Below are 27,970 nucleotides of genomic sequence, written 5' to 3' on the forward strand. Positions count from 1 at the left end.
AAAAAAAAAAAAAAGATACCTGCCTGCCTCTGCTTCCCGAGTGTTGTGAGCAATGGTGTGTGCAACTGCGTCTGGCTTTGTGAGCCAAAATTTTAAAGGTAAGGACTAAGCAAAGGCAAAAAAAGGTTTGGCTGGATACCTTTCTTAACCTGGTAATGTTGTACTAAAAACTGAGTCCTACTCACAAGTTATCTGACAGTAGAACAGTAGTAAGGAATTACAGTAAATTCTTGCCGAAGAGCTTGAGGGCCAAGAGTTAAAAGGTTAGAAGCTGAGAAACTAATCATATGCTTAAAGACTTAAAGCCTCGTTAACTCCATGGGGATGGGTGTCGAAATGTTAACGAATATCCCAGATACCTTAACAATTCTTTCTTCTGATTAACAAGAATGATCCATGAGTTTTTGTTTGGCTTTTCTTTTTTTGGTTGGGGGGCAGGGTCTGACTTTAACCCAGATTTGTTCAAATTCACAACAGTGCTTCTTGGTTCAGCATGTGAGATTCTAAGTGTGAGTTGCCGTGAACAACAGGAAGAAGTATCCTTAACCCTTAACCACAATCTTGCAAAAACAGCATTAGCAACATTTTATAGTTTCAGAAACAAATTCTAAGAGGTTAACTTGCTCAGAATTTCAAGTCTTAAAATGCAAAGTTGAGATTCTAAGCAAACAGCATCACCCACTATTCCACTATCCCTCAACAGTTTCTATTAAGGTGGTTATATAAATGGTGTGTCTGAAGGGGTTCATCTCTGAGGACTTCAGTCCTCTGAACCTGAAGATGACTGCTGTACTCCATCTCACTCTAGTCCCAGGGCTCCAGACAGAGCTGTCAGCACCAAGCTCAACTTTATCTCTTGTGACTAAATCAGAACTTTGCTTTAAAAGATCTTGAAAACAGTTCATGAATGGCCACTAAAAACATTTAGTAGGGTACATAATTATCACAGATCTCTCTGAAAAGTATTCCTCTTCCTCTGAATTTTGCCTTCTGAATGTTTATTTGATTTTTTTTTTTTACCACCAACGCCACATAGATGCATCATCTTTCCCATGGATACATTTGCTGAGTATCCTCCCAAACTAAGCCATCCTACTGCATGCATTTTAAATCAAAAAGTATTGGAGCTGGACTTTAAGAGGATGAGAAGCCCCTTGTTTAAAAAGCAAGCACACAAACAAGCAAAAAATACAGATTTCAAGATCAAACAACTCACACTTTGGCTTAAAACACACATTGGTTTAAAATCTGGAATGTTGGTGCAGGGAGATCAAAGGCACTTGCTTGTTGATTTTTTTTTTAATGTGGAAGGTGGAGCAAAGGAAGAAAATTGGACTGGAATGTTGAATTATTGGGATAATTTTCTAGGACTCAGTCTTAATCTTTTTTATTCCAAAATGCAGTAAGAAAAAAGTTTCATTAAAATGACTATAAGTATACATTTTTTTCATGGGAAACATTTGAAATTAAAGTAATTAGGTTCAAAACAGCAATTAAAATGGTACCTGAAACCCCAAATTAGTAATCATACTATTTAGTTAATGAGCACAAAAGAGCACACAGCAGACCAAATTTACTGAAGAATTTTGTGTGTTTGTTACTAGGGACAAAACCCAGGTGCCCCAGTTAAGCATGCACTTTATCAGAGGGCAACATCTTCAGCTCTAACATTGCCATTTGTGGCCCAATAAAAAAACAAAACAAAAGACTCTCCCAGTTCTGGAAGAAATGTTTCTCTTATAAACTGGTCTTGAGACTTCCTGAGGAACTTTGGACAAGTGTTTCAAAAATCTGGAGGGTTCCCTGTGTCAGTTCTTCTCTCCCCTCCCCCTCTCCCGCCCCCAGCAGGCTTGAGAAGTCACTAGGAGGATTTTCTCCTTGGCTTACTCCAACCACTTCTGACCGGTGATGGAAAACGTCTACTTTGTGGGCTGGCTGGAAGGCTGGCCTGAGTTGATCTCAAGTTACACCGCCTTTCCTCCTCCCTCAGGAAGTAAAGTCCACCGGCAGGAGTGCCTGAACCACTCTGCTCTGTTAGACTACACAAAAGCCTGCTTGTTTTCACCAAGCAGCGGAATGAAAAACCTTAGGGGAAAAAAAGTAACATTTTAGGAAAAGTAACTTTTTTTTTCCTCCACAATTTTCTTGTCTAAAGAGGATTCATTTGAGGAACACATCCTTAAAGGTAAGGTAAAAATGAACTGGGTGTTGGGTTGGTCTTCTCAGGGGCCTTGGAATAACTGGACTCTCTCTGTTTAGCCTAATCATCTAACCGATGTCTCACACACATGCGCAACACACGCACACATTCTTGGTTATCTTTCTGTCCAGCCTAATCGTCTAACATGATACACACACACACACACACACACACACACACACACACACACACACCAGCCTTCTCTAACAATGGGAAATAGGGATAACACCCATTCCTCAAAACACATACATTCTCTTCTCACTCTTTCTCAATATATAGGTATTTACTTACTCAACTGTTTGAAGGAAGCACACTATGACATTCTAATCTTGAATACCTAGCATCTCTCTCCTAAGGTGGAGACTAGTCTCCCACAGATTATTCCTAAATTCACTATAACACCCAGAATATTTAACCTCTCTACAGTACCCTCTATTTTAGTTCATTCATATTTCCCAAGTGGGCTTCCCAATTTTTTTTCTGATCTAGTATCCAGTTAAGAAAGAGATAATGTACTTTGTTGGGGTATCTAGTTCTTTAAAATACCTAACTAATGCCATATAAAGGGGCTGTGTAAACCCAAGGTCCCACTCCCATTTATTTTACTTTAAAGTCAAGGACTGGTCTGCAGAGCTGGAAGGGCAATATATGGCTTCCTCAAGAATTGCCTATAGGTGGTGGAGATTTTGAGCACGAGTACCCATTATAATCCGAGAACAACTGCTTTTATACCACGGAGAAAAACATAAAATTTAAAAGTTTAGCCACACACACCTATAATCCCAACTTTCAGGAGAAGGCAGGACTGCCATGAGTTCTAGGCTAGCCAGATCTACAAAGCATGACCAGATCTTAAAAACAACTAAAGAAAGAAGGGGGGAGGAGAGAGGAGAAGAGAGAGACTCACTTCCTTGGCTACTGAAGCACCTGTTTTGGATCTGCCACAGTGATCTGTCTGGAACATAAAGGAGCACCACAATGAGCAGGGAAAAGGCTAAAGCCCCGGATGGAGGATGGGGGTGGATGATCGTGCTGCATTTTTTTCTGGTAAGTTTCTCCCCTTTCAAGCTGCTAAACTGTCTGGAGAAAAGCTCGAAGCCTAACAGATATCACTTCACAAATAATGAGATCTGAGTAAACAGGCAGCCAGGAACTTCCCCCAAACTACTAAAATCAAAGGCCAACCCAGCTAAACCCAGCTGAGCTGCTTCTCTTGAAAGTAGAAACATTCTTATGTTCTTTTCCAGTCCTCTCCTCTGTCTATGATCTTTTTTTTTTTTTTTTTTTTTTTTTTTTTTTTTTTTTTTTTTTTTTTTTTTTTGGTTTTCGAGACAGGGTTTCTCTGTGGTTTTAGAGCCTGTCCTGGAACTAGCTCTTGTACATCAGGCTGGTCTCAACTCACAGAGATCCGCCTGCCTCTGCTTCCCAAGTGCTGGGATTAAAGGCGTGCACCACCACCGCCAGGCCCTGTCTATGATCTCTTAATCAGAGAATGCTCCAGGCTTGATTGGCAGTTCTGCCCTGGCAGCATGGCAATCGGGACACTGCATTTCTTACTACACTAGGGCCATCACTGGGCATTTCTAGAACGTTATCAGTCCTGCCAGGGGGGAGACTATAATACTTAAAATTCCAGCATTCAAAGAGACCAAATCAAAATGATTGCTGAGAGTTCAAGGCCAGGCAATCACACCTGGCAAGACCTTATCTCGAAATTAAGTGCCCACTCAGCCTAACACGTCCACAGTAATTCTAACAGTAGTCTTTGTGCTGGCTTTTGTCTACCTGACACAAACCTACACATCTGGAAAGAAGGAATGGCAGCTGAGGAATTGCTTCCATCAGACTGACTTGTAGGCAAGTCTGTGGGGGGAATTTTTTTTGATTAATGATTGATGTGGGAGAGTCCCGTTCACTGCCACCCCTGGACAGGTGGTCCTGTGTTGTTTAGGAAAGCAAACTGAGCAAGCTGGGAAAAGCAGTATTCCTCCAAAGCTTCTGCTTCAGTTCCTGTCCGGCTTCATGGTAATTTATAAACTGTAAGCTAAAATAAACCCTTTTCTTCTCAAGTATTTAATCAGAAATAGAAAGTCAACTGAGACAGCTTCCTTCATTGATAGGGCTTGGGAACATTCTGCCTGCTGCCCACATCTCCCTCCCCCCCAATAACTTAAAATAGAATAAACATTGTATATCTGAGACATGTATTGTAAAACTAAGACTCCTTACCCTCATCTCCAAGAACTGTTGGGTTTGCTATGTGAGAAAGTGGTGATGTGCATTATCAGCGTGCCCATTGCAAACACTGATGGATCCCATCCACAGCTGTGCCTAACCTGTGCATCCCTAGATCATTCTATCAACTTTGAGACACACTCACAAAAACACCTCATTCTTGACATTCCTCCCCTGCTTAGATTTACAACAAACAGCCCACACAATGGGAGCCCAAGCACTGGTGAGTAACATCTGTATGAAACTGGAGGTGGGAAAACATAATGCATCACCCCTCCCTAATGGTTAAAAAAAAAGAAGGCAGAGATCCTCAGCTAAGGTTTGTGTATTATAAAACAATAAAGCACACGTTGCTAAATTCTGCTTCATTACCAAAGACTAGAATTTCTCCTCCCCTTACATAGAAACATTACTAACAGGGAAACTAAAGATGCCTTAAGTCTGAGATCCCTGCCTGGTTAGGCCTCCTCTCAAAGCAAGGTTTATGGTGCTGGTATTGTTGAGTAGTCTGGTTCTCCCACTTTTTTCTACATTTTTCTCAATGGCTAGCAAGTTATTTGATTAGTTACTGCTAAGAAAAGGCACCTCACAATCAGGTTAATAACATCTTGTTTGGGTAACATAATGATGCTTATTGAAGCACAAAAGATATAGCAAACTGTTAACAATGAACTCGGGCCAAATCACTGCTCACAGTGATAACGTGCATCCTTACAGGCCACTGCGTTTATTTCTGAATGAATTACCAAGACTACTTTCCCATAACACTTAAACTCCTGAAATAATGAAAAAAATTCTCTGTGTATTTTGTAAGCTCCCCCACAAAGGCATAGGAAGGTTACATTGCAACTTACCAGACTGTATATATAACTGTTTCTGTGTTTAGTATGTCTTACCAGACATATTCTATGCCTTCTCTGAATATACAGCCAGAAACACAGTAGCCATTCATTAAATACCTGCTCTTGGGAGATGAATAATCTGATGAGGGTAGACAAAGTCAGAGGTGCAGAGAGGCTATAGAAAACACGTTAAGGGACAAATGTGGTGGTGCACACCTGTAATCTCGGCACTTGCGAGGCAGTGGCTGGAGGACCGTGAGTCCACAGCTAGCCTGGGCAGCACAGGGAGATAATCTCAGTTACATCTGTGGTGGTTAGTCCGTTATTGAATGAACTAGTGAGTACTGTATCTAGACACAGGGTATGTATTGGACAAGCTGCAGCATAGGCAAGAAAACAGTAAGGCCCCAAATTCAAGGAAGACACCAGGAATAACTGAAATACAGATCTGAGCATATCAAGAGGGCAGGCTAAGATGCAGAGAGGAACCTGCACAGCAAGGAATATGAAGAGTCCAGAGCTGTTAGCTGAAGCACTTCGGTGAGTGATGAATGCCATTCACTCGAGTTAGGAGGAACAGGAAAAAACACTCTGAACAGTTGGAATGGCTTAATCTTGAACAGAGTCCAAGGGGCTTATAACCACGAACAGGCTTGATATAGTCTATATGCATCTGAAGTAGAGCAACCTGTGTCTCCAAGATACACTGTTTAAAACCACCAGAGAAAAGAGGAATAGGACAAATGTTGGGGGGACTCAATGTGGGATGAATGGAATCATTGAGAGAGGGGGGAAAAAGCATAGAAGTAGGCAGATGTCTAGAAATTATCAGAGAAAAAATGATGCATGGGCACTGTTGAGATCACACAATAGAGATGGGAACAATCTCCTGGCTTAGCAATAAACAACTCTCTGATAACCTTGGCCAGAGCTCTTAGATGAAGGGCACTAAGCTACTGAACTTCAGTTTTCAGTGGGCTACTGTGATAAATAGAATCAACAAACTATGAAGAAACTTGTCTGTGAAGGTCAGGACAAGCTAGGCTATTACTACAGAAGGGCCTGGGATAGTAAGAAACTGTTATTAATTAAAAGTGACCCTAACAAATGGCAGTGATTTAAAAATGAGTCAAGGCTGATCTAAAACACACAAATGAGTAAGAACCACTTAGTATTCTTATGGGTCTAATATAACTAACTGTTTTTGCCAATTGGTATTTGCCCTTGCCTTTAATTTCAGCACTTGGGACACACAGGCAGGTGGATCTCTGCATTTGAGGCCAGCCAGGTCTACAGAGTGTTCAAGGACAGCCAAGGCTACACAGAGAAGAAAACGCCTATCTCAAAAAACTGCTTTTAAGTTGGAAATTAGGGGTTGGACCATTCCTAGGTTTTTGCTTGATTTGGAAGTGAGACAATTACAAAGGCCGATGAAGACTGAAGCAGGACCGACACCTACCAAACTTGATCCAAGGCACAGGATCCAGACTTATACAGGAGTCTGCTTGCTCAATGAAGGGAAAATAGAGACATTGGGAGAAGTCTTTAGTATTTTTTTGAGTCCCAATAGAAATGAATTATGAAGTTAAAAGAGCTGGCTGGGGAAATGCAGGAGTTCCACCTTTCCTTTCCTGAGACCCAGTGAATACACAACACAGGCTGGGGTCACGCCCCAATGCTAGAGTTATAAGGAATAAGAAACAATCTAAACAAAGAAACATTTTTACTGGAGACCAAGAGCAAGCCATATTCAGATGATTAAGAACAGAGGTAAGCTGGTTGTTGGTGGCACACGTATTTAATCCTAGTACTTGGGAGGCAGAGACAGGAGGACCTTTGTGAGTTCAAGGTCAACCATGTCTACAAAGTTCTAGGACAGTCAAGACTACACACATAGACTTTCTCAAAAAAACAAAACACATACAAAAAACCAGGTAAGCATTCTGTGGACATCATCACAACATAGCTCACACACACAGGAAAAAAGCTTACAAAACATTTCACATTGGTGGTCCTTGCTCATAAGAAGTACACTCTATTTTGACATTTACACAATTTGCTAGTTTTTTATTTGGAGGAAAGTTATAATAGACTGCCATATTGTGGGTGCTGGAGACTGAACCTGGGTCCTCAGGAAGTGCAACAAGTGCTCTTAAACACTAAGCCATCTTTCTAGACCCAAGTTTTGTTTTGTACTTTCAAATCAGAATGAAAAAACTGTTTAGGACTCCTTCCTGAACTTTGAAAGCCTCCTAACCATTGCCAACTCTCAGTCTCTTGCCTCCAGATAAGAGATACTATTGTAAAATAAGACAGGAAATGTTGATTCAAGTACATGATTCTTTATGATTCGAGGAAGGGTAGTATCTATCCAAACAGAAAGTCTCTCCCCACCAAAGGCATCTGGAATAGGCAACCTCCTAAACTGCTATACAACAAGAAAACAAGAGTAGTGGTGAATCTGGTGTCAGTCTAGATTACAAGCCTCAGTGCCTGGACCATCATTGCCCATTTGTTTTCTCTCTTAACTTCTACTTCTCATCTATAAAACAATGGTGACACACATCCTTTTCAGACTTGAAATGGGGATTTCAAGTCTATATTTTCATGGCTATGTCCCACCACTTTAAAGAGGAGTGAACTGCTTCTCACCCCCATTACATAACCAGAAAGCACCAATAAGAAAAATAGGTAAGTATTGAAACACTGGAGCAATAGAACCTCAGGTAATAGCACTAGCCTGCTTTCTACCTAACAAGGACCGATATGCTTTGGTTTAGGTAAATGTGTTTGTGATGGCAATGACCAAGACATTTGCAATATTCTTTGTGGTCTTTCAAGAAGAGTTTGAAGGCACATCAGAGCAAATTGGTTGGATTGGATCCATCATGTCAGCACTCCGTTTCTCTGCAGGTATGAAACTGGCAACAAGCTTGCTTCCTACAGAGAACGACCACAAAGGTCTTGACAACACCATCATTCCTTTAAGGTTGAAGTACTGTTACATTCAACTTTACTTATTAATGTGCATTAATATCAGTATGTAATACTGAAAGAGATGCCAGTGTTTAAGCTCTACTTAACCTGGCAATTAAGTTGGGAAAATTAGGGTTAAACAGGAATTAAAAATCCAACTATTTGATTCATGAATGGAATTTTTCGTCCCTTGTTTCTTTCTAGTCTGGTAAGGCTTTCAGTCCAGTGAGCCAAGTCCTCAACCAGAAAATGAAACCATTCAGTTTTAATTATGTGATCATATTAAAAACAAACATTAAACCAATTTCTCTTCTAGTTCTAATTCAGTAATATGATAATACAGAGATTAGTGATTCAACTTTGCACAAAACAAACACCATTAGTGTAAATAAAATTTTATTTTATTGACTATACAATACTTTAAAGCAGTTATCCTGTCTTCTTCACACTCATTCAAATCACACATTAATGTAGCACGAATTCTAACTGGTAGAAATAATAAAATTCCAAAGTCAGATATAGGGGTTAATGCTGAAGATCAGAGAAGCAGAGCCAGCAGCCACTAGAGTTCTTTTATCTCTACCAATGCTCAGACTGAAGGGGCAATTCTGTCCTCAGACTGCATCTCCTGACTGCATCTATCTTCACCAAACTCAGACTGCACTGAGCTCCTGTCATCTCCCGCCTTATATTCCTCTCTGCCCAATCATATCACTCCCATCTCCACCTCTCTAGTGCTGGGATTAAAGGTGTGAGCCACCACTCCCTGGTTTCTAGTGGCTTAGCTCTGTACTCTGATCTTCAGGCAAGCTTTATTTGTTAAAAATTATCACTACACGTTAACGCAGCACTCTCTCTTCTCTCAAGGTCCCCTGGCTGCTATTATTTGTGACATACTTGGAGAAAAACCTACCTCCATTCTTGGGGCTTTCCTTGTTTCTGGTGGCTATCTGATCAGCAGTTGGGCCACAAGCATTCCCTTTCTTTGTGTGACTATGGGACTGTTACCTGGTGAGTACTGTAAAGAGACTATAAAAGATGAAACAAGAAGCCTTTCTACTGCCCAAGGCTCCTAAATAGATTCTGTGATCTGGTAACTAATAACCTAATAAGAAAGTAATTTCAAACTTGTTTTTCTTTTAGGATTGGGGTCTGCTTTCTTGTACCAAGTAGCTGCTGTGGTAATTACCAAATATTTCAAAAAACGATTGGGTCTTTCTACAGCGATTGCCCGTTCTGGAATGGGACTGACGTTTCTGCTGGCACCTTTCACAAAATTCCTGATAGATCTTTATGACTGGACAGGTGAGTCAGTCTAAGTTTCTAAACTATCAACACCAAAAGGTTAATGTTTCCCCCTTCCCTTTGATGATGAGTGAAGCTTCGAGACCAATAAATTCTGCTTTCTTGCTCCCTGGCGAGTCCGGATCTTGCTATGTAGACAAGACTGGCCCCAAACTTGTGGCAATGCTGGGATTAAGGAAATGAGGTACCATACCACATAAAGTGAAAACACTTGCAGGTGTTGTACTCACGCACAAGGTTCTGGGTTTAATCCCTAGCACTGATAATGAGAGGGGAAATAAGGATGATACTGAATGGAAGAACATCTCCTTCCTTAAAAAGCATGAAAGAAAACGGCTGGGAGGTGGTGCAGGCCTCTAATTCCAGCATTTGGGAGGCAGAAGCTGGCTGATCTCTGTGAGTTCAAGGTCAGCATGATCTACAAGAGCTAGTTCCAGGACAAGCTACAAAGTTACAGAGAAACTGTCTCAAAATAACAAAAGAAAGATCTTCCATGGCCTGGATGCTTTGCTAGCTCACTCAGAACTCTCTGGAATTCAATGCCTGAGAGCCAACTGGAAGGCCCTTAGAAAAACAATTCTCTTCTCCTTTTCCTCTAACCCTTCACTAAAATAGATTATACGAAGAAAGTATTTGTAAAAAGATTAGGCTCCGGTTGGACAATCATATATGTGTGTGTGTGTGTTTATATATATACTAGAATTTTTCACAAAACCACTTCTGAAGTATTTTAAAATGTTCATGTCTATTTCTGTCTTTATATTGTTGTATTAGCTCTTTCCTATGTAGAGCACTTACTCAGTAATTTCATGGTGAATGGTAATCTTCAGCTGACAAACCTTTAAGAAAGACTACATAGCTTGTTCTCTCCAAAGACACGTCATAACTTGTTCAGGACACACCAAAACCAATCAAGCACTCCGTATCTAGGGCAAGACTAGCATGTCTTCCTTCAAAAGTGTTTAAAAAAATATCAGACTGAAAGGCTGTCCCCTTTCCTAGTGTTTCCTCCATGATTCCCACTGATTAATTCTGTATTTCCTACACCAAAAATCCAGTCACTGCAATATATTTAAAATAACCATTAAGAATGTATTGTAATTTTGAGTCATACAGATTATCAACCCACCTTCAACCCCTCCCCCCTTCCTTTTCATGACTTCTTGGTCCAACTTCCTGGTTTTCTATCTCCAAAGTATTTCATTTTTTGCAGCATGTATACTGTTAATAGATTTAAATGCTTTCAGTTAAATTAGGGAAGCAGGGAAGGAGATGGCTCAGCAGTTAAAGGCATTTTGCTATTTATTCTTCCAGATGACCAATCAGACATGTCACAACTGCCTGGAATTTCAGCTCCAGGGGATCTAATTCTCTTCTGGCTTCAGTGGGCCACACATATGCACGCACACACACACAGAGACAGACAGACAGACAGAAATAAAATGGATTTTTAAGTAAACATGGGAAGCAAAGTAGTACTTTCAAGAATTTTTGGACTAAGTTTGTTGGTCTCTTCTGAGCCTATAAATAGAAAGTACCACGAACTGAAGAGTATTCTTATCTTTTCAATTTCTCCTCTACTTAGGTGCTCTTATATTATTTGGAGCTATTGCATTGAATTTGGTGCCTTCCAGCATGCTCTTAAGGCCCATCCGCACCGAAACAGAGAACAATTCTGGTATCAAAAACAAAGGTAGCAGTTTGTCTGCAACTGGATCCGAGGCATCACACCGGACAGAAACATACTGCAGTGAGACACAAGAGTCCTGTATCCAAGGCATCTCTGTGAAGAAATCTGAACAACCGACTAAAAATTTAACTGTCTTAGAACATCAAAGTGAAGAGTTTGGCAATGGACCTCACAGGAACAGACTGTCACTTATGAGCAATGACAAAAGTTACCAAAAAAAGTTCGTTTCATGGAAATGCAAACAAAATCTTTTAGATATTTCTCTCTTTAGGAATCCTTTCTTCTATATATTTACCTGGTCTTTTCTCCTCAGTCAATTAGCCTATTTCGTTCCTACTTTTCACCTAGTAGCCAGAGCCAAAACTCTTGGAATTGACATAAAGGATGCCTCCTACCTTGTATCTGTAGCTGGTAAGAAAACCTATTTCAAGCCTCCTACCTAGAAGGAAAAATAAACTTAGCTTGGTAAAATTTTATTTTAAAACTGAAGCAAGGAGAGAATGGAGGGAAATAGCAAGAGCAATCATGAGTGGGCTGTGGAAAGCTAGGGAAGCAAGTCCTCTGCGGCTAAGCAGAATACCTTGCATTTCCGCACACAGATCTGTAAACTGCGATCGGGGATCTGAGTGGGCCTAACTCACCTTACTCATTTTCAGGTCTAACACAGTAGATACCAATTACTTCTTGGGCAGAAAATTTCAGAAAGCTGGTGCTGTCAACAACTAGTCTGGGAAGAAGGAAATCTCAGCTAGAAAACAGTGTGGTAACTGGAAGATGGATTCTGAAGTTTAACTTCCCAGGTCAGGGTCTTGCCTGGATCTCCTTGCTGTGTGTGACCTTGGGCAAGACGGTCTCCTCTGTGCCAGGAGACCCAGGGTTTCCTTTCTTATCTATAAGTCAGGGATAAGGCACTGCTTTCTTTCACAGCTGTATTAGGGATGTAATAAGTGCAATTCAGTGTAGTACCAGGCCCACACTATTGGTATTTGATGTTAAGTAATTTCTTTTTGAAATAATTGTGAGATAAATATGACCATTGAATTAGTCACTAATCCACAGGTTCATACTTAAGGTAAATTAGAACAATATATTTTAATGAATTACAAAATGTAAGATTAAATGCTTAGGTTGTAGATTCTCACCTAACAAAACAAGGAGTCTGAAACAAATGAAAAGGGGTAAGAGCGAATCTTGGTTTGCTCTAACCCAGCAATTCTCAGTAGTTCAACTTAACTTTTTGACAGGTTTCTTACTAGCCAAGGCCTTACAAAGCTGGACACCTAGTTTCAATGTGCTTCAGTCAAAACTGCTGTTACACTGTGCAGAGTAGGCTGGCCTTGAATTTACAGAGCTGCCCTACCTCCCCATGCTACCACACCTGGCTTCATGCTGCTCTTTTGGTATTTTAACTGCTATGTCCTGTAACAGGATAAATGGTAAGAATGCTGAATGAAAAAACTGTGGTTCTGAGTCATTGCTCATTACACCTTACCACCTATGTCCCAAATGACAGTTTTAGACTTCTTACATATTTTCAAACTACAATAACCTTTGGAAGTCTTAAATTCCAAAGCTTCATAAACAAATATAAGTTCCAGTGTCTCTTAATGTAAGATTTTAATTTCTCCCATGTTTTACCATGACTCCTCATGACACATAAGTTTCATATCCTCACTTGCAGGTTCTTTTAAAAAGCTGTAAGATCTCTTCAGCTCATGTCTTTTTGTTTTTTAAAGCAGGGATTCCACACAAAATGAGAAAACACATGGGAATTTGATGGTTTCATGTTCTGCTGGAGGCAGCATTTTGTTATTTTATTAAATGTGTTTAGAAGAGGAAGTAACTTATATATCTATTTCAATATGAAATCATTTTTCCTTCATGTATTCTGGCCTCAAAACAGAGTGCTACTACTTAGAGAAAGATGTGCTTATACACTGACATTTTTACAAAGGGTGTGAGGAAACAAAGATTGCCTGACTTTGTATTTACTGTTCCAGGTATCACTGAGACAGTCAGTCAGCTTATTTCTGGATGGATTGCTGATCAAAACTGGATCAAGAAGTATCAATACCATAAGTCTTACCTCATTCTATGTGGTATAACTAACCTGCTTGCTCCTTTAGCCACCACATTCCCACTCCTTATGGCCTATACCATCTTTTTTGCCATTTTTGCTGGTGGCTACCTAGCACTGATACTCCCAGTACTGGTGAGTAGACTCATTCACTGATGTTAAACCACTCAATACAAGGCTCAGTAACAGTTTTCCCAAAAGAGAATTCAAATTTTATATTATTTTTATGATTAAAAAGTTACATGAATCCAGACGTTGGTGACATCTTTAATCCCAGCACTCGGGAGGCAGAGGCAGGCGGATCTCTGGGAGTTCCAGGTCAGCTTGGTCTACAAGAGCTAGTGCCAGGACAGGCTCCAAAGTTACAGAGAAATCCTGCCTCGGAAAACAAAATAAAAATTACACGAGACCTCAGAAACTATAGCTAGCTATATCCTGTCATTATTTATCTTACCACGTGAGGAAAAGCAGCTGCGGATTAGCTGCATAGAACTGGAAAAGGAACAGAAAGATTCCAATGGTCTTCTGTTCACTCCTCCCCTCCAGGCTCCAGGGATGTCTGATTCTTACTAGAACACAAGCATGGAAGTCTAACAAATCTGGCTTCTGTGTTAAGGACATTGTTTTGACAAGTTCTTCATTTTTATTGTAAACCGACTTAAATCCTGAATTCAAATGGAACTGAACTATTTTTTAAAATTTTATAGAGTATGAGGCTTAGGCAAAATTCCAGCTTCCAAAGGCTGAAATCAGCTCGTTGTGTTACTAAATTTCTTATAAACCTATGGCTGGTAGTCAGTCGTATGTAGATCCAATTATTACTGTAAGTGCAGACTGCCAAAATACTATTTCCTAATGGGAAAATCACTACGGTTTGGGAGGTAAATATTCTCCTGAACTACATAAATCAAACACCAACGTACCTTACTAATAAACTGAAAACACTACTTTGCCTAGCCAAAGTGCTGTTCCCTAGTTGACTTTTGTTCCCTTTCCTAACACTGGGAGCAAAAAGTTATCCAAATCATCCCAGGAATCAAACCATTTAGTTTAAGATTAAAAAAAAAAAATGTTGTCACCCCTTTGTAAACAAACATAAGACACTGGAGATGTTCATCATTAAAATGACTAACACTGAATTCTAATTGCAGGTCGATCTGTCTAAGAATTCTAGAGTGCACAAGTTTTTGGGATATGCCAGTTTCTTTGCTGGAATGGCTGTCCTTTCTGGACCACCGATAGCAGGTAACAACTAAGTCATATTCTTAAGCAAACTTCAATGAAGAAAATAGGAATCTAAGATCAATGGCAACAGAATCAGGTTTAAATGCCGTTTGACTTCCCTCTACCCTGATCACCAATACAGGAAAATCTGAGAGTTAATTCTGTAGATGTGCTATTTTACTTTACTGGAAATAATCAGTGTGACCTAAATGATATTGTCTGCTTGCTGGTTTAATTAAAACATTGACTACTTGCACACACACACAAAAAAAATTAACCCTAGGGCCAGGATTAAATGTTAGATTGTCACAGACCAAAGGGTCAATATATTTGATCTTATTGATTGCCAAGTATTTGCAGTGTCCACAAAAAGGAACTTACCTTAAAATTTACTTTGCTATTTTTAAATGGTTTGTTTTGTTTTTGAGACAAGGTTTCATTTGCCCAAGTGGACCTCAAACTCCCCATGAACCCAAGGAACCTTAAGGATTTTGTGATCTTCCCGTTCCCACCTGTGATTACAAGTGTGGAATCAATTACTTGGGGTATGCAGTGGTAGGGATGGAATCGAATTCAGGGCATCCATGCTAGACAAATAATCTGCCAACTGGGCCATCCCTCACTTTTGCTACTTTCAGACCATAACTGAAACAGTAATTCTGTTCTATCATTAAAAAAAAAACCACTTATATTAAGTTTGTACTTTATTTTTTATGTTTATTTACTTTTCAGGCAGGGTCTCATGCAGCCCAGGCTGACTTTAAACTCACTACCTAGAGGATGCTGGCTTTGAAGTCTTAATCCTCCCTCCTGCCTTCATCTCCCAAGTGCAGGAACTACAGGCATGTGCCACCATTCTCAGCTTCTATTATTTTTTTAATGAAAAAGAACAGACTACAACAGAGTAAATTAGAAAACAGAATCACTTTATTGTGAAACTTTTATTTCATGAGCACACCTAATGCATTATAAAATATTTGTTTTTCATCAGTCAGAAAAAAATGTTTATAGCCTTTTCTTACTCAAAGTCTAGAATACTTAGAACTATATGTAAAGATAAACATAGAGTTCCTGAAAGATACCTGTATCCACTAGTCCTAGGAAACGGGCAGCAGAATGTTCTAACAAGTTACGGGTGGTAATCAGGCTATTGCTAAAAGCTCACATAGATTTTATCTCAAAGTTGCTCTTGGTATCTCAAGATTATAAGACACTAAACTAAGAATGTCCCATTGCTAATGATGTTATGTGGCTAAACACCTTGTTAAAAGGAGAAGTTTCATGGAAGCAAGTCTTGTTTCTTTAAGTCATTCCTCTATGAAATGATAAAGATGACTTTATCATAAAATGGACTTTATAAAGACCATTAGATCTCTTCCCAAGTTCTGACTTTAGTAGCAACCAAAAAACAAAAAACCACACACTACAATGATTGTTTTCAAAGTAACTCAGTTCTCTGGAATGGAGAGGTAGCTCAGTGATAGACTACTTGCCTAACATGTGTGAGGCCTTAGGGTCAATTACTAGTACTTGAAATCCAGATCAGTACCTGACTACTAAGAGGTGTGGGAAATGACATGACTGTGTTCACCGTTAACTCTAAACCTTTACTGGTAATCTTCAGAGCTGTAGAAGTCTCATTTTTACTTACCCACATCTAATATCAAATGAAAAGCTGAAATTCCTATAAAAGAGTATATATATATGCATGTTTAAGTAGGAATCTGGCAAACAGTGAATCCTCAGACAAAATGTTTGTTTTAAATTGGTAACAGTGAATACATAAACAATAAACTTCTCCTTCCTGTATGGGAATGAAAAAGAAAAAAACATTAGTTCTATACAACATTTTAATAATTCTAGCAAAGATAAAAACATAGAAAGCTTATAGAACCCATGTAACTTTTTTTTAAAAATACACAATTTAAAAAAAAATCTATAAATAGAACACATGGGAAACAAAATTATTTATATACCTTTATCATCATGAATATGAAAAATGTAACAGCAACACAATTCCTTAACATAGGACAAAAATTAAGGCCAAAAAGCCAAAAACATATCCTCCTGAACTCCTCCACAGAACACTACTCCTGCCCACTACAGCCAGATTCCTTCTATCCTTTTCCAGTAACTAGTAACAAATCCAACTTTATTTAAGAATATGGCCCGAATCACACTCAGTTCCCTGGCTGAGGGTGGTTAGCAAACTCTAGATGACAAGGCACACCCAAACCTGTCAGTGTCTTGCTGATAGAGAGCCTCCAGGATTCCACCTTAGCACCAAGATTGCAGCTTGTGGGAAAACACAGTATTTGAAACTTTGTTATATTTCTAGCAGACCCTTGTTAAAAAACAAATGATACAATATTACAGATAACAACTTAAGCTGAAAAGTATAATCATATTCTCAAACATAACTCAGACATTAACCATATTACCTAAGATTCCTAATCGTGACTACAAAACATTCGACATGAGCTCGAAATTAAAATTTAAAATTAGAAGGCTTGATTAACTACCTACAAAATAATAAAACCGAATATCATCCTCCCTTCTCCCACTATTCCCCACTCCCAATAAACAAATACATTATGCACATACATATAAATACTTAAATCAAGCACAAATATCTTAAAAACTCTCCTAAACTTTTAAATTAGTGTGACGATTTCTTATATTCATGCAGTAACCACTAAGCAACTTTAGTTTGCTGAAACTCAGTACATAAGACTCTTCACTCTCTCAAGACCCTCTAAGGAAACTTTTAAATATTTATTAATCTTTTTGATTTTCTAAGACAGGATCTCTCTGTATAGTACAGGCTGCTTAGAACTTGCAATATGGTACAGAGTGACCTTGAACTCCAGATTCTCCTAGCTTTCAAGTGCAGAGATTAAAGGCAAGTATACCATGCCCTGCTTGAAAAAGTTCTAATCCTGTCCCCTCTCAGGTATTTCAACCTTGTAAATTAGAAATAACAGGGTAACTGGTTATCTTTTCTAGCTCCGTGTATTATAGGAAAAGAAAATGGATAAAATATAAAATCAATCCATCCAAGGAAGTCTCTGCCTCTCTAACAAATAAGCTATGTCATGAACGGACAGGTTAATCCCTACTTCCAGTCTATCATCAAGTACAATACTGAACAAAACTTCTATCCTTGCTCCACCATTTACCAAATTAACCTTTAAAGTTTCTTCATGCCTATTAACAGAGAAGTTCTCTGTGGCTTAAGAATTTATTTGAAGAAAACAAAATAGCTCAATCTTTTGGTCTGTTATAGATCCGTGAAGACTGGGGTGAGTGGAAGACAAGTGAGAAAACAGCAAAGTTCCCTGTCTGTATAAATAAACAGGAATATATTAACATTAAGAAAATAAGTAAACTGTTCATTATTAGGTGGTTAATTTATGTCAAAACCAACCCCACACCCAGCTTTACTCTGACTCAGAATATCTATGAAAACATCAGTAATAAATTCCAAATAGCTCTATTGTGGTTTAAGAGGAGAAAATTATCATTCTGCCCTTGCAAAGACTGGGTGTCCAGATGCTAATCCTCTAATAAAACAGAGCACAGAGAGCCAATGCTTAAGTATCCTGATAAATCTTCTGGCAAATTTCTATCCTGGGGCCTTTAGTGAGTTCCAACCTTACAAGGCTTGAATTTGCTAACCCATGTTTCCCAAGATTTATTCATATCATGACACATATAGAACACATAAATATTTTACAACACAACCAAAGTAAGAGTAAAACTGCAGTACCCAACCAGTGTCCTTGAGAAGCAAAAGGATCAGGGCCTGTCCAGGCAAGGTGGCACATACCTTTAATTCCAGTACTTGAAAGGCAGAAGCAGACAGATCTTTGTAAGTCTGAGGCTATCCTGGTCTACACAGCCTACAAGTCTAGGCCATCCAGGGCTACCTGGTGAGATCCACATCTCAACATAAAGAAATGAAATAAAATAAAATCAGTATGTCCATACACCTTTGAAGTTTGTCACTATACCTCCTACCCAACAGAGAAAAGTTCAGTCTCAGAATTCTCAACCTCACAGTTGAAGGACCATCAAGGAACTCTGGGATCAAGGGCTTCCAGGGTCTACTTCAAATCCTAACACGATGATGATAAGTGGAAACGTAGCAGCCAGCCTAACAGATGTTTTTTTTCTTTCTTTTTGAGCACTCACTGTGTGAGTTTGTGTGTGTTCATGCACATGCCATAATGTATGTGTGGAGGACAGAAGACAACCTGTGGGGGTCAGTTCTCTTCTTCCATCATGAGTTCCAGAGATGGAATTCAGGCCATGGGGATTTGTAGCAAGAACCATTTTATTATCTGTTAAGCCATCTAGCAGCCCCTAGCAGGTATTTTGTTGTTTTTTGAGACAGGGTTTCTGGCTATCCTGGAACTTGCTTTGTAGACCAGGCTGGCTTCTAACTCTTAATATAATTCCTAACTCAGTTCGACAATCAAATTCTGAAAGACATAGTAATGAATACCTCTTAGAACAATATATTCCCTTTTTCATAATTCATAAAACCACATACAAAGTGTGTTAGTTAAACATCTTTAAATTCAAAACAATAAATATTTGAGGGTAGTGACATGATGTCACAATGGTAAAATTTCCTACCATAAGTTCATGTACAAAAATAGTAAAAGTATTATATAACATTATCTTCAGGGGGGATGGAGAGATAGCTTAGCAGTTAAGGCCAAGGTTCAGTTCCCAGCATCTACATGGCAGCTCACAACCATCCATAACTCACTTCCATGGGATCCAATGTCCTCTAAGGCACCAAGCACATATATGGTGCATAAACATACATACATGAATGCAGGTAAAATACATATATATAAAATGAGTAAATTTTAAAAATTATCTTCAGGCTATGTATATAAAGTATACACGAAACAAGTGAGTTTTCTGTTTAGACTTGGGTCCCAAGCCTAAGATAGCTTATTATACATATGTTAAAATACTTCTGATATTAGGTATCCTGGATAAGATCAATCCTGATTAGTCACAATAAACAAGCTTACATTTAAGTGGCTTTTAGGTGAGTTAAAAATTCAAGCTTGATAGGTCTTAAAACATCTACTTGGAGTAGTGAACCTTTGTCCCATCATTAAAAATTAAGGGTTATATATTTGGCTCTGGATTTCAACTAGAATTTTAAAGATACTGGTATCTCAATTACCAAGTATAAATAGAACATCATCCAGCTTGAAATATGCCAAATGATCCCCTTCTCAATTATAAATATATTTTAATACCTTAATGTTTCAGACATAACATTCTCTTTAAAAGGTGTGTGAAATGCAAAAAGTTATAAACAACTCTCTTGAACCCATTTTCACCTTTGCTCTCCTGGTAGTTACTAGCACTATTTACATTACTATCAAGAACTCCTAGCTTTTTCCTATAATGCTAACATTTGGTACCCATTCAGAAATTCACAGTAAACACACACACACACACACACACACACACACACACACACACACACACACACACACATATATGCATAAGAGGAGGGGTTGCTGTTCCATTTTCCCTCCTTTCTAGAAAACTCCATAGCTCAGGTTAGTCACCTATTTTTTTAGAAAGTCAGAGGTCAGTCACATCCATAGAATACAAAGACTCATCCAAGCTGACCTCACTCCACTCCCTCAACTTACCCCCAAGAAACATTTAAATGAGAGAATCAAGTAAGGAATCAATAAACTCCTTAAAGTTAGCTGAATTTAAAAGGCTATAAAATACTCCATTTATACATTACATTAAAAATAGGAAATTCAAATTATCAAAACAAAAGGGACTGGGAGTGTAGCTCAGCAGTAGAGCACATACTTAGCATGTATGTACATGAAGCTTTGGGTTCAATCCCCAGAACCAAATAACAAAAACCCCAAACCCCGTCAGAGCTAAAATAAGAGAATGAAGAAAAGGCAATAAACAATTAACCAAATGAGTCGGGGGCAGGCAGAACAGCCAACACACATAAGCACTAAGTATTCCTACCTCTCTCTCCATCAGTTTATCATCTCTTAACCCAGAACCACACAGGCATATAACACAAAGATCGTGACTGGAAAGATGGCTCAGCAGTTAAGAGGCCAGCTCTTCCAAAGGTCTTGAGTTCAATTCCCAGCAACCACATGGTGGGCTCACAACCATCTGTAAAGAGATCTGGTGCCCTTATGAGGAAGAGTCCTCATGAAACCCAATATGGACAAGTTCAAAAGAACCACCATATATGGACTGCACATGCATGCTTCAGCATTGCCAGGACATAAATTTCATTCATTCATTCATCCTGGAAGTCACTCTGTAGAGCAGGCTGGCCTAGAACTCAAAAAGATCTACCTAGCTCTACCTTCTGAGTGCTGGGATTAAAGGAGTGTGCCACCACCATTACATTACAGACTTTTATATGGACATTTAAATGTTCACTTCTTGCTATTATTTTTAAGATGTTTTACTTAAGTTCTAGTATGTGCCATTGATGAGAAGACTGCAAGGCTTTTTCCATTCTTAAAGAGCATTCAGTTAGGAATGCAGCTCAATGGCCTACCATGCATCAGGACCTTGATCCAATGTCTACACATGTGTGTGCTCTCACATGGACTATTTAGATTTTAGAAAAATTCCTTCAGCACATTTATCAAAAAGTTCCTTCTCATGTGATATCATAACCCCCAAGCCTTCCCTTCATAGAAGTTACCAGATACATAGTTAAAATGGTTAATACCTATTTTCCCACTAAACTGTAAACTTTTATTAGTGCAGGGACCATGTTTATTTGGCTCAGTACTGTTCTTGATGCATAGCCTGTTTTCAGGAACATGGTAAATACTCAAATATTAGCTCAGTAAAGGAAAGTTCTGATTACTTTCTTGTTAGAAAACAATAGTCTTCTTGTAAGAGTATCATAAAATGAAGTGCTAATTTTCTCCAATCTCCACCCTAAGACATGTTTCTGAGTCCACAATGACTTTTTTAATGATGCAAGTTTCTACTTAGATGAAAGTGATAAAGTTTCAACTAAGACAAGCGAGAAGCTGTATTAAATCCAGTGGCTCACAATACAGACTGGGAAGATGAGGCCTCTTTCTTCAAAGTCTAAGAGTTGCTTGAGAATTACAAACAGAAAAGTTCACTTCATTAACAGAAACCACTCCTTCCTTACAGGCTGGATATATGACTCTACACAGACATACACAGGCTCTTTCTACTTCTCCGGCACCTGCTATCTCCTCTCTTCAGTCTCCCTTTTCTTTGTACCACTGGCTGAACAATGGAAAAGCCAACAAACAGCCTGACCTTCGAAGGACTACAATCAAGTGAGAGCTTAACGAAAGAAAATCCAAACAAGCCACTGGAAACAAAAGCGTAGAACAAATCTTTGTAAAAATGAGAAAGTAAGCTCATTTTTTTTAAGATTCCTTCTTGCTTTATTAGCACTGCTAGAAATGTCCAATTGTTGGAACTTAATCAAACAGGCTAAAAACTGAATCAGTTGAAGCAGCTATCTGACCTATTAAATGAAAATCAGAATGTACCTATAATAAATACAAACTTTCATTTGTGCTATGGTAATTCTGTCACCAAAATGTGACAAAGGTAAACTATTTTTTTTAATATAGTAATTGGTTGACTAGAGCTCTAGAATCCGAATAAAGCCTTTCATAGTGACAATAATGGTATATCCCCTCCAAAAATAATGTATTGTTGTTTATTGATTAGAAGTAATCTTAAATTATTTTGTCTCTTAACTTCCTAGTGAAATAAAATTTGATAAAATAATCTTGATTTGAAAATCATTTGAAAGGTATTACTGCCCATCTAAACAGTATTATCTTTTCACTACATTTAATTATCTAAAATATTTATATAAAGCATCTAGATGATTCTTCAGAGCTGTAAGTTCCATATGGAAGTTGAAAAGGAGGCTTTAAGAGGAACTATGTTTGTTCAAAAGGTGTGGGTCATTTATAGCTAATTAGTAATGAATGGTTCTTGCTTGTGAATAATGAGCTCTTGGCTGTTTGGGTGATCTTTAAAGGATAAAAAGGAGTTTTCTAAGCAGGGAATGGTGGCATATACCAGAAGTCCCAGCAGTCAGAAAACTAAAGTGAGAACAATTGAGTTTGGAGTCCAGTGTGGGCTACGCATTATAAACTGTGTCCAAAATAAAAACCATTTTCTGCAATACAAATCCCTTAACATCTTTCAGAATGTTCCAACTATTATTATTCCACCCTTCACTCTTCTCTGCTTTCAAACATCTACTGATTCCTTAATAAAGAAAAACCCTAAACTGAAGTTTAAATTTGGTTCCACACCTTGATACTTTTCAAATTAGCCTTTGTGCAAACTTTGCCATCGGCTATAATTCCAGAAGTTTGCCTTCTCTGACCAGGTTTACTCATACCACTTACTTACAATCTGGCTCACTCAATACTCAGATGGAACAACTTTCCCAGCTTGTGGAATTTCCCCTAACTTCTTTTACAGCGCTAGAGACTGAGCCCTTGGCAGCACAGGCAAGCACACCACCACTAAGATCCATCTCCAGCTCTGTCTAGCTTTAAACTGAGGACTCTATGAGCTCACATTTCAATTTTCTCTAGTTTGTAATATCAACAAGATGTTTCCAAGGCCTGTTATAAACTTTGTAACCAAATAAATCTGAAATCTCAGCTATCTCAAAGACAGTAAGTTGCTCTTATTTAAAAGGTAGGTTTTAAATAAGACCTATTTAAATAAGACACCTATTTATTTTAAAAAGGGTCAGGCTGGCCCTAAATCTACAATCCTGCTTTAACTCCCTAGAATTACAAGTTTGTATTACCATAACCAGCTACAGGGTTTTACACTTAAATATAAAACATAAATAAAAATAAGAATATCAGGCCAGAGAGACGGCTCAGCAGTTAAGAGCATTTGCTGATCTTCCAAGCAGTCCAGGTTCCAATATCTATAACACATAGTGGCTTATATACAGTCTCTAGCTCCAAATACAGGGGATGCTACACCCTTTTTTGGCCTCCCTGGGCACCAGGAACACACAAGGTACATAGACACATGTATTCAAAACACCCATACACATAAAAGTCTTTAAAAACATGACTCCCTCACACAAACAGCAAACTAATAAATCTAAGCTCTTTCATTTGCTGCCAAATGACCTCCTAAGTTGCTCAAGAACTGAAACCCAACTTTCTCCTCTATAAAATGAGGATATCACCACCTACCTACTTCATAGATCACTGTGAAGATTAAATGAAAATATACTTTCTGAGCAAAATATCCTTCATAAACAGCAACTAAATTTTATGCTTTTCTTCTGTCTTCTAAGTCAAAAGGATAAAACTAATAGGAACTGCTCTAAATTTCCCTTTCCATTTTGAGGAGCAATTATTTTCAAAAGATTTCAACAACCTAGACCTTTCCTATCAAAGCAAACTGTAAGATTAAATAAAGAATTCCAAATTAACTTAACTTAGAAGGAATTTATCAATCTTATACAACAAGTTCTCCATCCTACTAAGCAATAAGGCCCTCAAAATACGAATTGAGAAAGGCTGAATCTCATTCAAGGAACTTGCACACACCTGGACTCTCAGAACCCAAAAAATAGAGGCAGGGAGCAGGAGGGTCACAAGTTAAAGGTCATACTGTTTAATGTTTCAAAGTACAAAGAAAGAAAAAAAGGCAAGTTTAAATCTCCAGAATTAGAAAGCTAAAGACTTCTACAACTAATATGTAGATTGTACAAACAATACCCTTCTACTATATTTCTACTTCTTCACTGTACTATCGTTTTAATTGACAATATGATGTCACATAACTACTTTCCAGAAACCTGTAACACAGGATGATCAGGCCCAATACATATGCCCTTTAAGAAAAGCACAACATTCACTATTTCCCCTTTTCCTCAAGAGATCCCTATGAGGCACATACACACACAAAATTAGATAGCACGTATGGGTACAGGAGAAACTCAGTATGTCGACATCTAATAACATAACTGTGTGTACTTTTTTCTAAATTTTCAGACAGGTTCTCATGAAATTGTCCACCTTGGTCTAAAATTCTCTATGTAGCCCATGCAGCCTTCATTTTTGCCTCAGCCTTCTGCGTAGCTGGAATTACAGACATGCACCAGTTTTCAACTAGCTGTGCACTTTTGTATAAAGTATCTAATTTCATATACTTAGGTATTTATATGGTCTTTTGTGACAGGGTCTCATACAACTCAGGCCAGCCTGAAGCAACTCTAGTAGCTGAGGATGACCCTGAACTTCTGAACCTGGGACTACAGGCATGTGCCACCATGCCTAGCCTCATCTTTTTTAGAGAGGTGGGCTGGGATGGGGGAAGAGGACAGGGTTTCTTTGTGCAGCCCTGACTGACCAGGAAATTACTCAAAAGACCAGGTTGACCTTGAACTCAGAGATCCACTTGCTGGGATTAAAGGCTGCACTACTGACCACCCAGCTGCCTAGCCTGATCTTAATCTTCACACAACCTTCAGAGGCTTTATCTGTAGTGCCCATTTTCCAAATGAGTATTTAAAAAAAAAAAAATCAAAGAAACACAATATTCAGTAAATAGTGAAGTCACAGCTCAAACAATCAACACAAAACCTCCCCATTTTTCCTTTATGTTTGTTACCTTTACTTCTTGGCAAGCACCAACAAATTATAAAGAGTAGCTTTATTGAAACAGCTATAAATTTGTTTTAGGTCAAAGTTGACCTAAAACTATACTAAGAATAAACCCACTCCCTAAAATTAAAACCACAACCATTAGATATTACCTGCTATAGTGTAACAACAATGCAGCTTCCAGAAGATGACAAGTGAATAAATGAACAGCTTTAATAATTTTCTAGTCTCCCAGTGGCAAATGCCCTTGAGCTACAGGCTAAATTCACTTTACCAAAATATTCAATTCAGGATGACTTACATTTAGCACTTGTGTTCTTAAAAACAACGAAAAATTACCATGCTGATGCCATCTTTCTGGCTTCCTTAGGCATCAGACATACATGTGGTAAACAGAAATACATGAAGTCAAAAAACAACAGCAAAAATAAACAAATACAAACACACAGAAAGTAAAAACAAAATAAAGCAGAAAGACAAACATACAGTAGTACCTGGAATTGCTATAATCTGACACTGTAGGCTCTTCCTGAGTTTCAGGACAGCCTAAGTACTACACAATAAGACTCCCATACATTGATCCTTTCTGGCAGAAGCTATTGTACTATGGAATGTTTCGGTACAAAACAAAGCAGTGACAACATTGCCCACAACCTCAGCATTCAGAAGGACGAGGCACGACCGTCAACAACTTGAGACTAGCTTAGTTTTTTTTTTTTTTTTCCTTTTCTTTTTCTTTTTTCTTTTTTGGTTTTTCGAGACAAGGTTTCTCTGTAGCTTTGGTGCCTGTCCTGGAACTAGCTCTTGTAGACCAGGCTGGCCTCGAATTCCCAGAGATCCGCCTGCCTCTGCCTCCCGAGTGCTGGGATTAAAGGCGTGCACCACCATCGCCCAGCTTGAGACTAGCCTAGATTTTATAGCAAGACCTTGTCTAAAACATAAAAACACCCAAAAGCTCTATTACAAACCTCTAAACTTTAGTGAGAACTTTTTAGGGATGTAGAGACTGAACTTGGATTAGAGTGATTGTCTGGGCTGGTCAGAAGAGGGTTTCTTAGACTTTTAAAGATTTTATTTTTATGTCTATGAGTGTTCTGCCTACATGTATGTCTGTTGACCAAATGTACACAGTGCCCATGGAGGCCAGAAGTGGGCCACAGATCCCTTAGGACTAGAGTTACAAATGGTTGAGCTGCCATGTGGGTGCTGAGAATGGAACCTGGATCCTCCGGAAGAATAGCAAATGCTCTTAACCACTGAGCCATCTCTCCAGCCTGATGAGCTCCTGAATTTATTTTATATCTAGGACAATCTGACTATTCTTAAGCAAAAGATGTGTCTGAATGTTTGACAACAAGGAGTATGCCAAACTTTCTAGCCATCTTCCCACTCTTGCTTCCCCCTAAAAAAAAAAAGAAATAAAAATCACAAATTCAATTCTGTACCTTATACAAGCTCCAGCTAGCATAACAGAAACTAATGAAAGTCATATAATACTTTTAACAACAACCCAATTTCAGAACATGTTTAATAAGTTTACTTTTCACACTGACAAACTTCCAACTTCTTTTTTCCAGACAGGATCTGGTCTCAATCTCACAATCCTCTAACCTCTTCCTCCAAATGTTGGGATTAGCCATGTGCCTCCATACTCAACCAACTTTTACAGCACACTGCTTTTACAAGTGACAGATCTAGATGTAAATAAAGCCAAGATGTACTTCTCTTTGGTCTGTACAACTAACACTTATGTTCTTTTAGTGGGGAAAAGATCACTTTCTTCGTTTATTAGTATGTAATAATATACCCTTTTATTTTTAAAAGTGAGAGCTTAGAATGTCTTTCTTTCCATCTCAAAGCTAGTCAGATTTTAAGGTTATTTAAATGTACCAACCTGTAAATTGTAGAGTTTGCATTATCAAGTAAACCAACTTCATGTCTAAATTCTACTGCTGTCTAGTAAAGCCCTCTGAAGCCATGGCAATAGGATGACTCACCAATTGGCAGGTGTCTCAAGATCTACAGATAGATCCCAGCCTAGATAACACATGCATATGCCCCAAGACAGACACTCATCCTTTAGCTAAAAGAGAAAAGAGGCTAAGAACTGGTCAGTAGAACAGAACTTGTTTTACAGTGGAAAAAAGAACTGGAACTCTACAAAGAAACATAATCCATGCAGACTTCTATGATGCCCCATACATGTTTTCTACATGCCACTCTTAACTTACCAGAAAAGTCCAACAGAGTAGGATTAAAAAAAAAAAATCAATATGGTGACCCCCTTGAGTAAAAAGTAAACTGACAGTGATAATTCTACTGAGTTCATTCCTTTAAGAAAGGTGAAGTCAGAGTCACCAGAAAAATAAATCCATATTTAAACCCTCATTATGTTTAATGACTTGATGTCAGTTTCCTTCCAAGTAAAAATTAGTAGTTCCTATTTGAGAATACTTTACCACTCACTCCACTGTGGAAACTGATACCAGGCCATAGCTGGTAAGATAGGGGTTTATAATATGGAATTAAAAGAAACTTACCCTTTCCCTCTGTGCAGCTCTGACTTCCAACCCAGTTTCTATAGAAACAGGAAGACAATGCCAGTACCAGAGTCTGGCAATTAGAACTCATCTTTTAGTTGCTGAGCAATAAAGTCATATCCAAAAGTCAGCTATAGGTTTTGTCAGTAGTTCCTAAAAAGAAACCCAGGAAGAAAAAAAAAAGATGTTTAAC

The 27,970-nt window shown here is 38.5% G+C and overlaps 2 protein-coding genes across 2 annotated transcripts in view; one reads left to right on the top strand and one right to left on the bottom strand.

Annotated features, from left to right (window-relative positions):
• The first annotated feature begins 1,791 nt into the window (after positions 1 to 1,791).
• On the top strand, positions 1,792 to 21,890 carry Slc16a4 (solute carrier family 16 member 4). Its single transcript, XM_050127805.1, has 9 exons — positions 1,792 to 2,185; positions 3,148 to 3,247; positions 8,058 to 8,190; positions 9,121 to 9,264; positions 9,397 to 9,558; positions 11,144 to 11,659; positions 13,249 to 13,460; positions 14,477 to 14,570; positions 21,753 to 21,890. Exons 2-9 carry the CDS (start codon positions 3,179 to 3,181, stop codon positions 21,881 to 21,883), a joined length of 1,461 nt encoding a protein of 486 aa, XP_049983762.1. The 5' UTR covers positions 1,792 to 2,185; positions 3,148 to 3,178; the 3' UTR covers positions 21,884 to 21,890.
• Rbm15 (RNA binding motif protein 15) overlaps positions 15,455 to 27,970 on the bottom strand; it is a 28,390-nt gene continuing 15,874 nt past the window's right edge. The window contains exon 3 of the mRNA XM_050127804.1: positions 15,455 to 27,930. The gene's annotated coding sequence lies outside the window, so the exon portion shown is untranslated. The remainder of the gene's footprint in view (positions 27,931 to 27,970) is intronic.

Source organism: Alexandromys fortis, unplaced genomic scaffold (assembly GCF_014885135.2).
Source record: "Alexandromys fortis isolate MF-2015 unplaced genomic scaffold, M_Fortis_MF-2015_v1.1 scaffold_292, whole genome shotgun sequence".
NCBI lineage: Eukaryota > Metazoa > Chordata > Mammalia > Rodentia > Cricetidae > Alexandromys > Alexandromys fortis.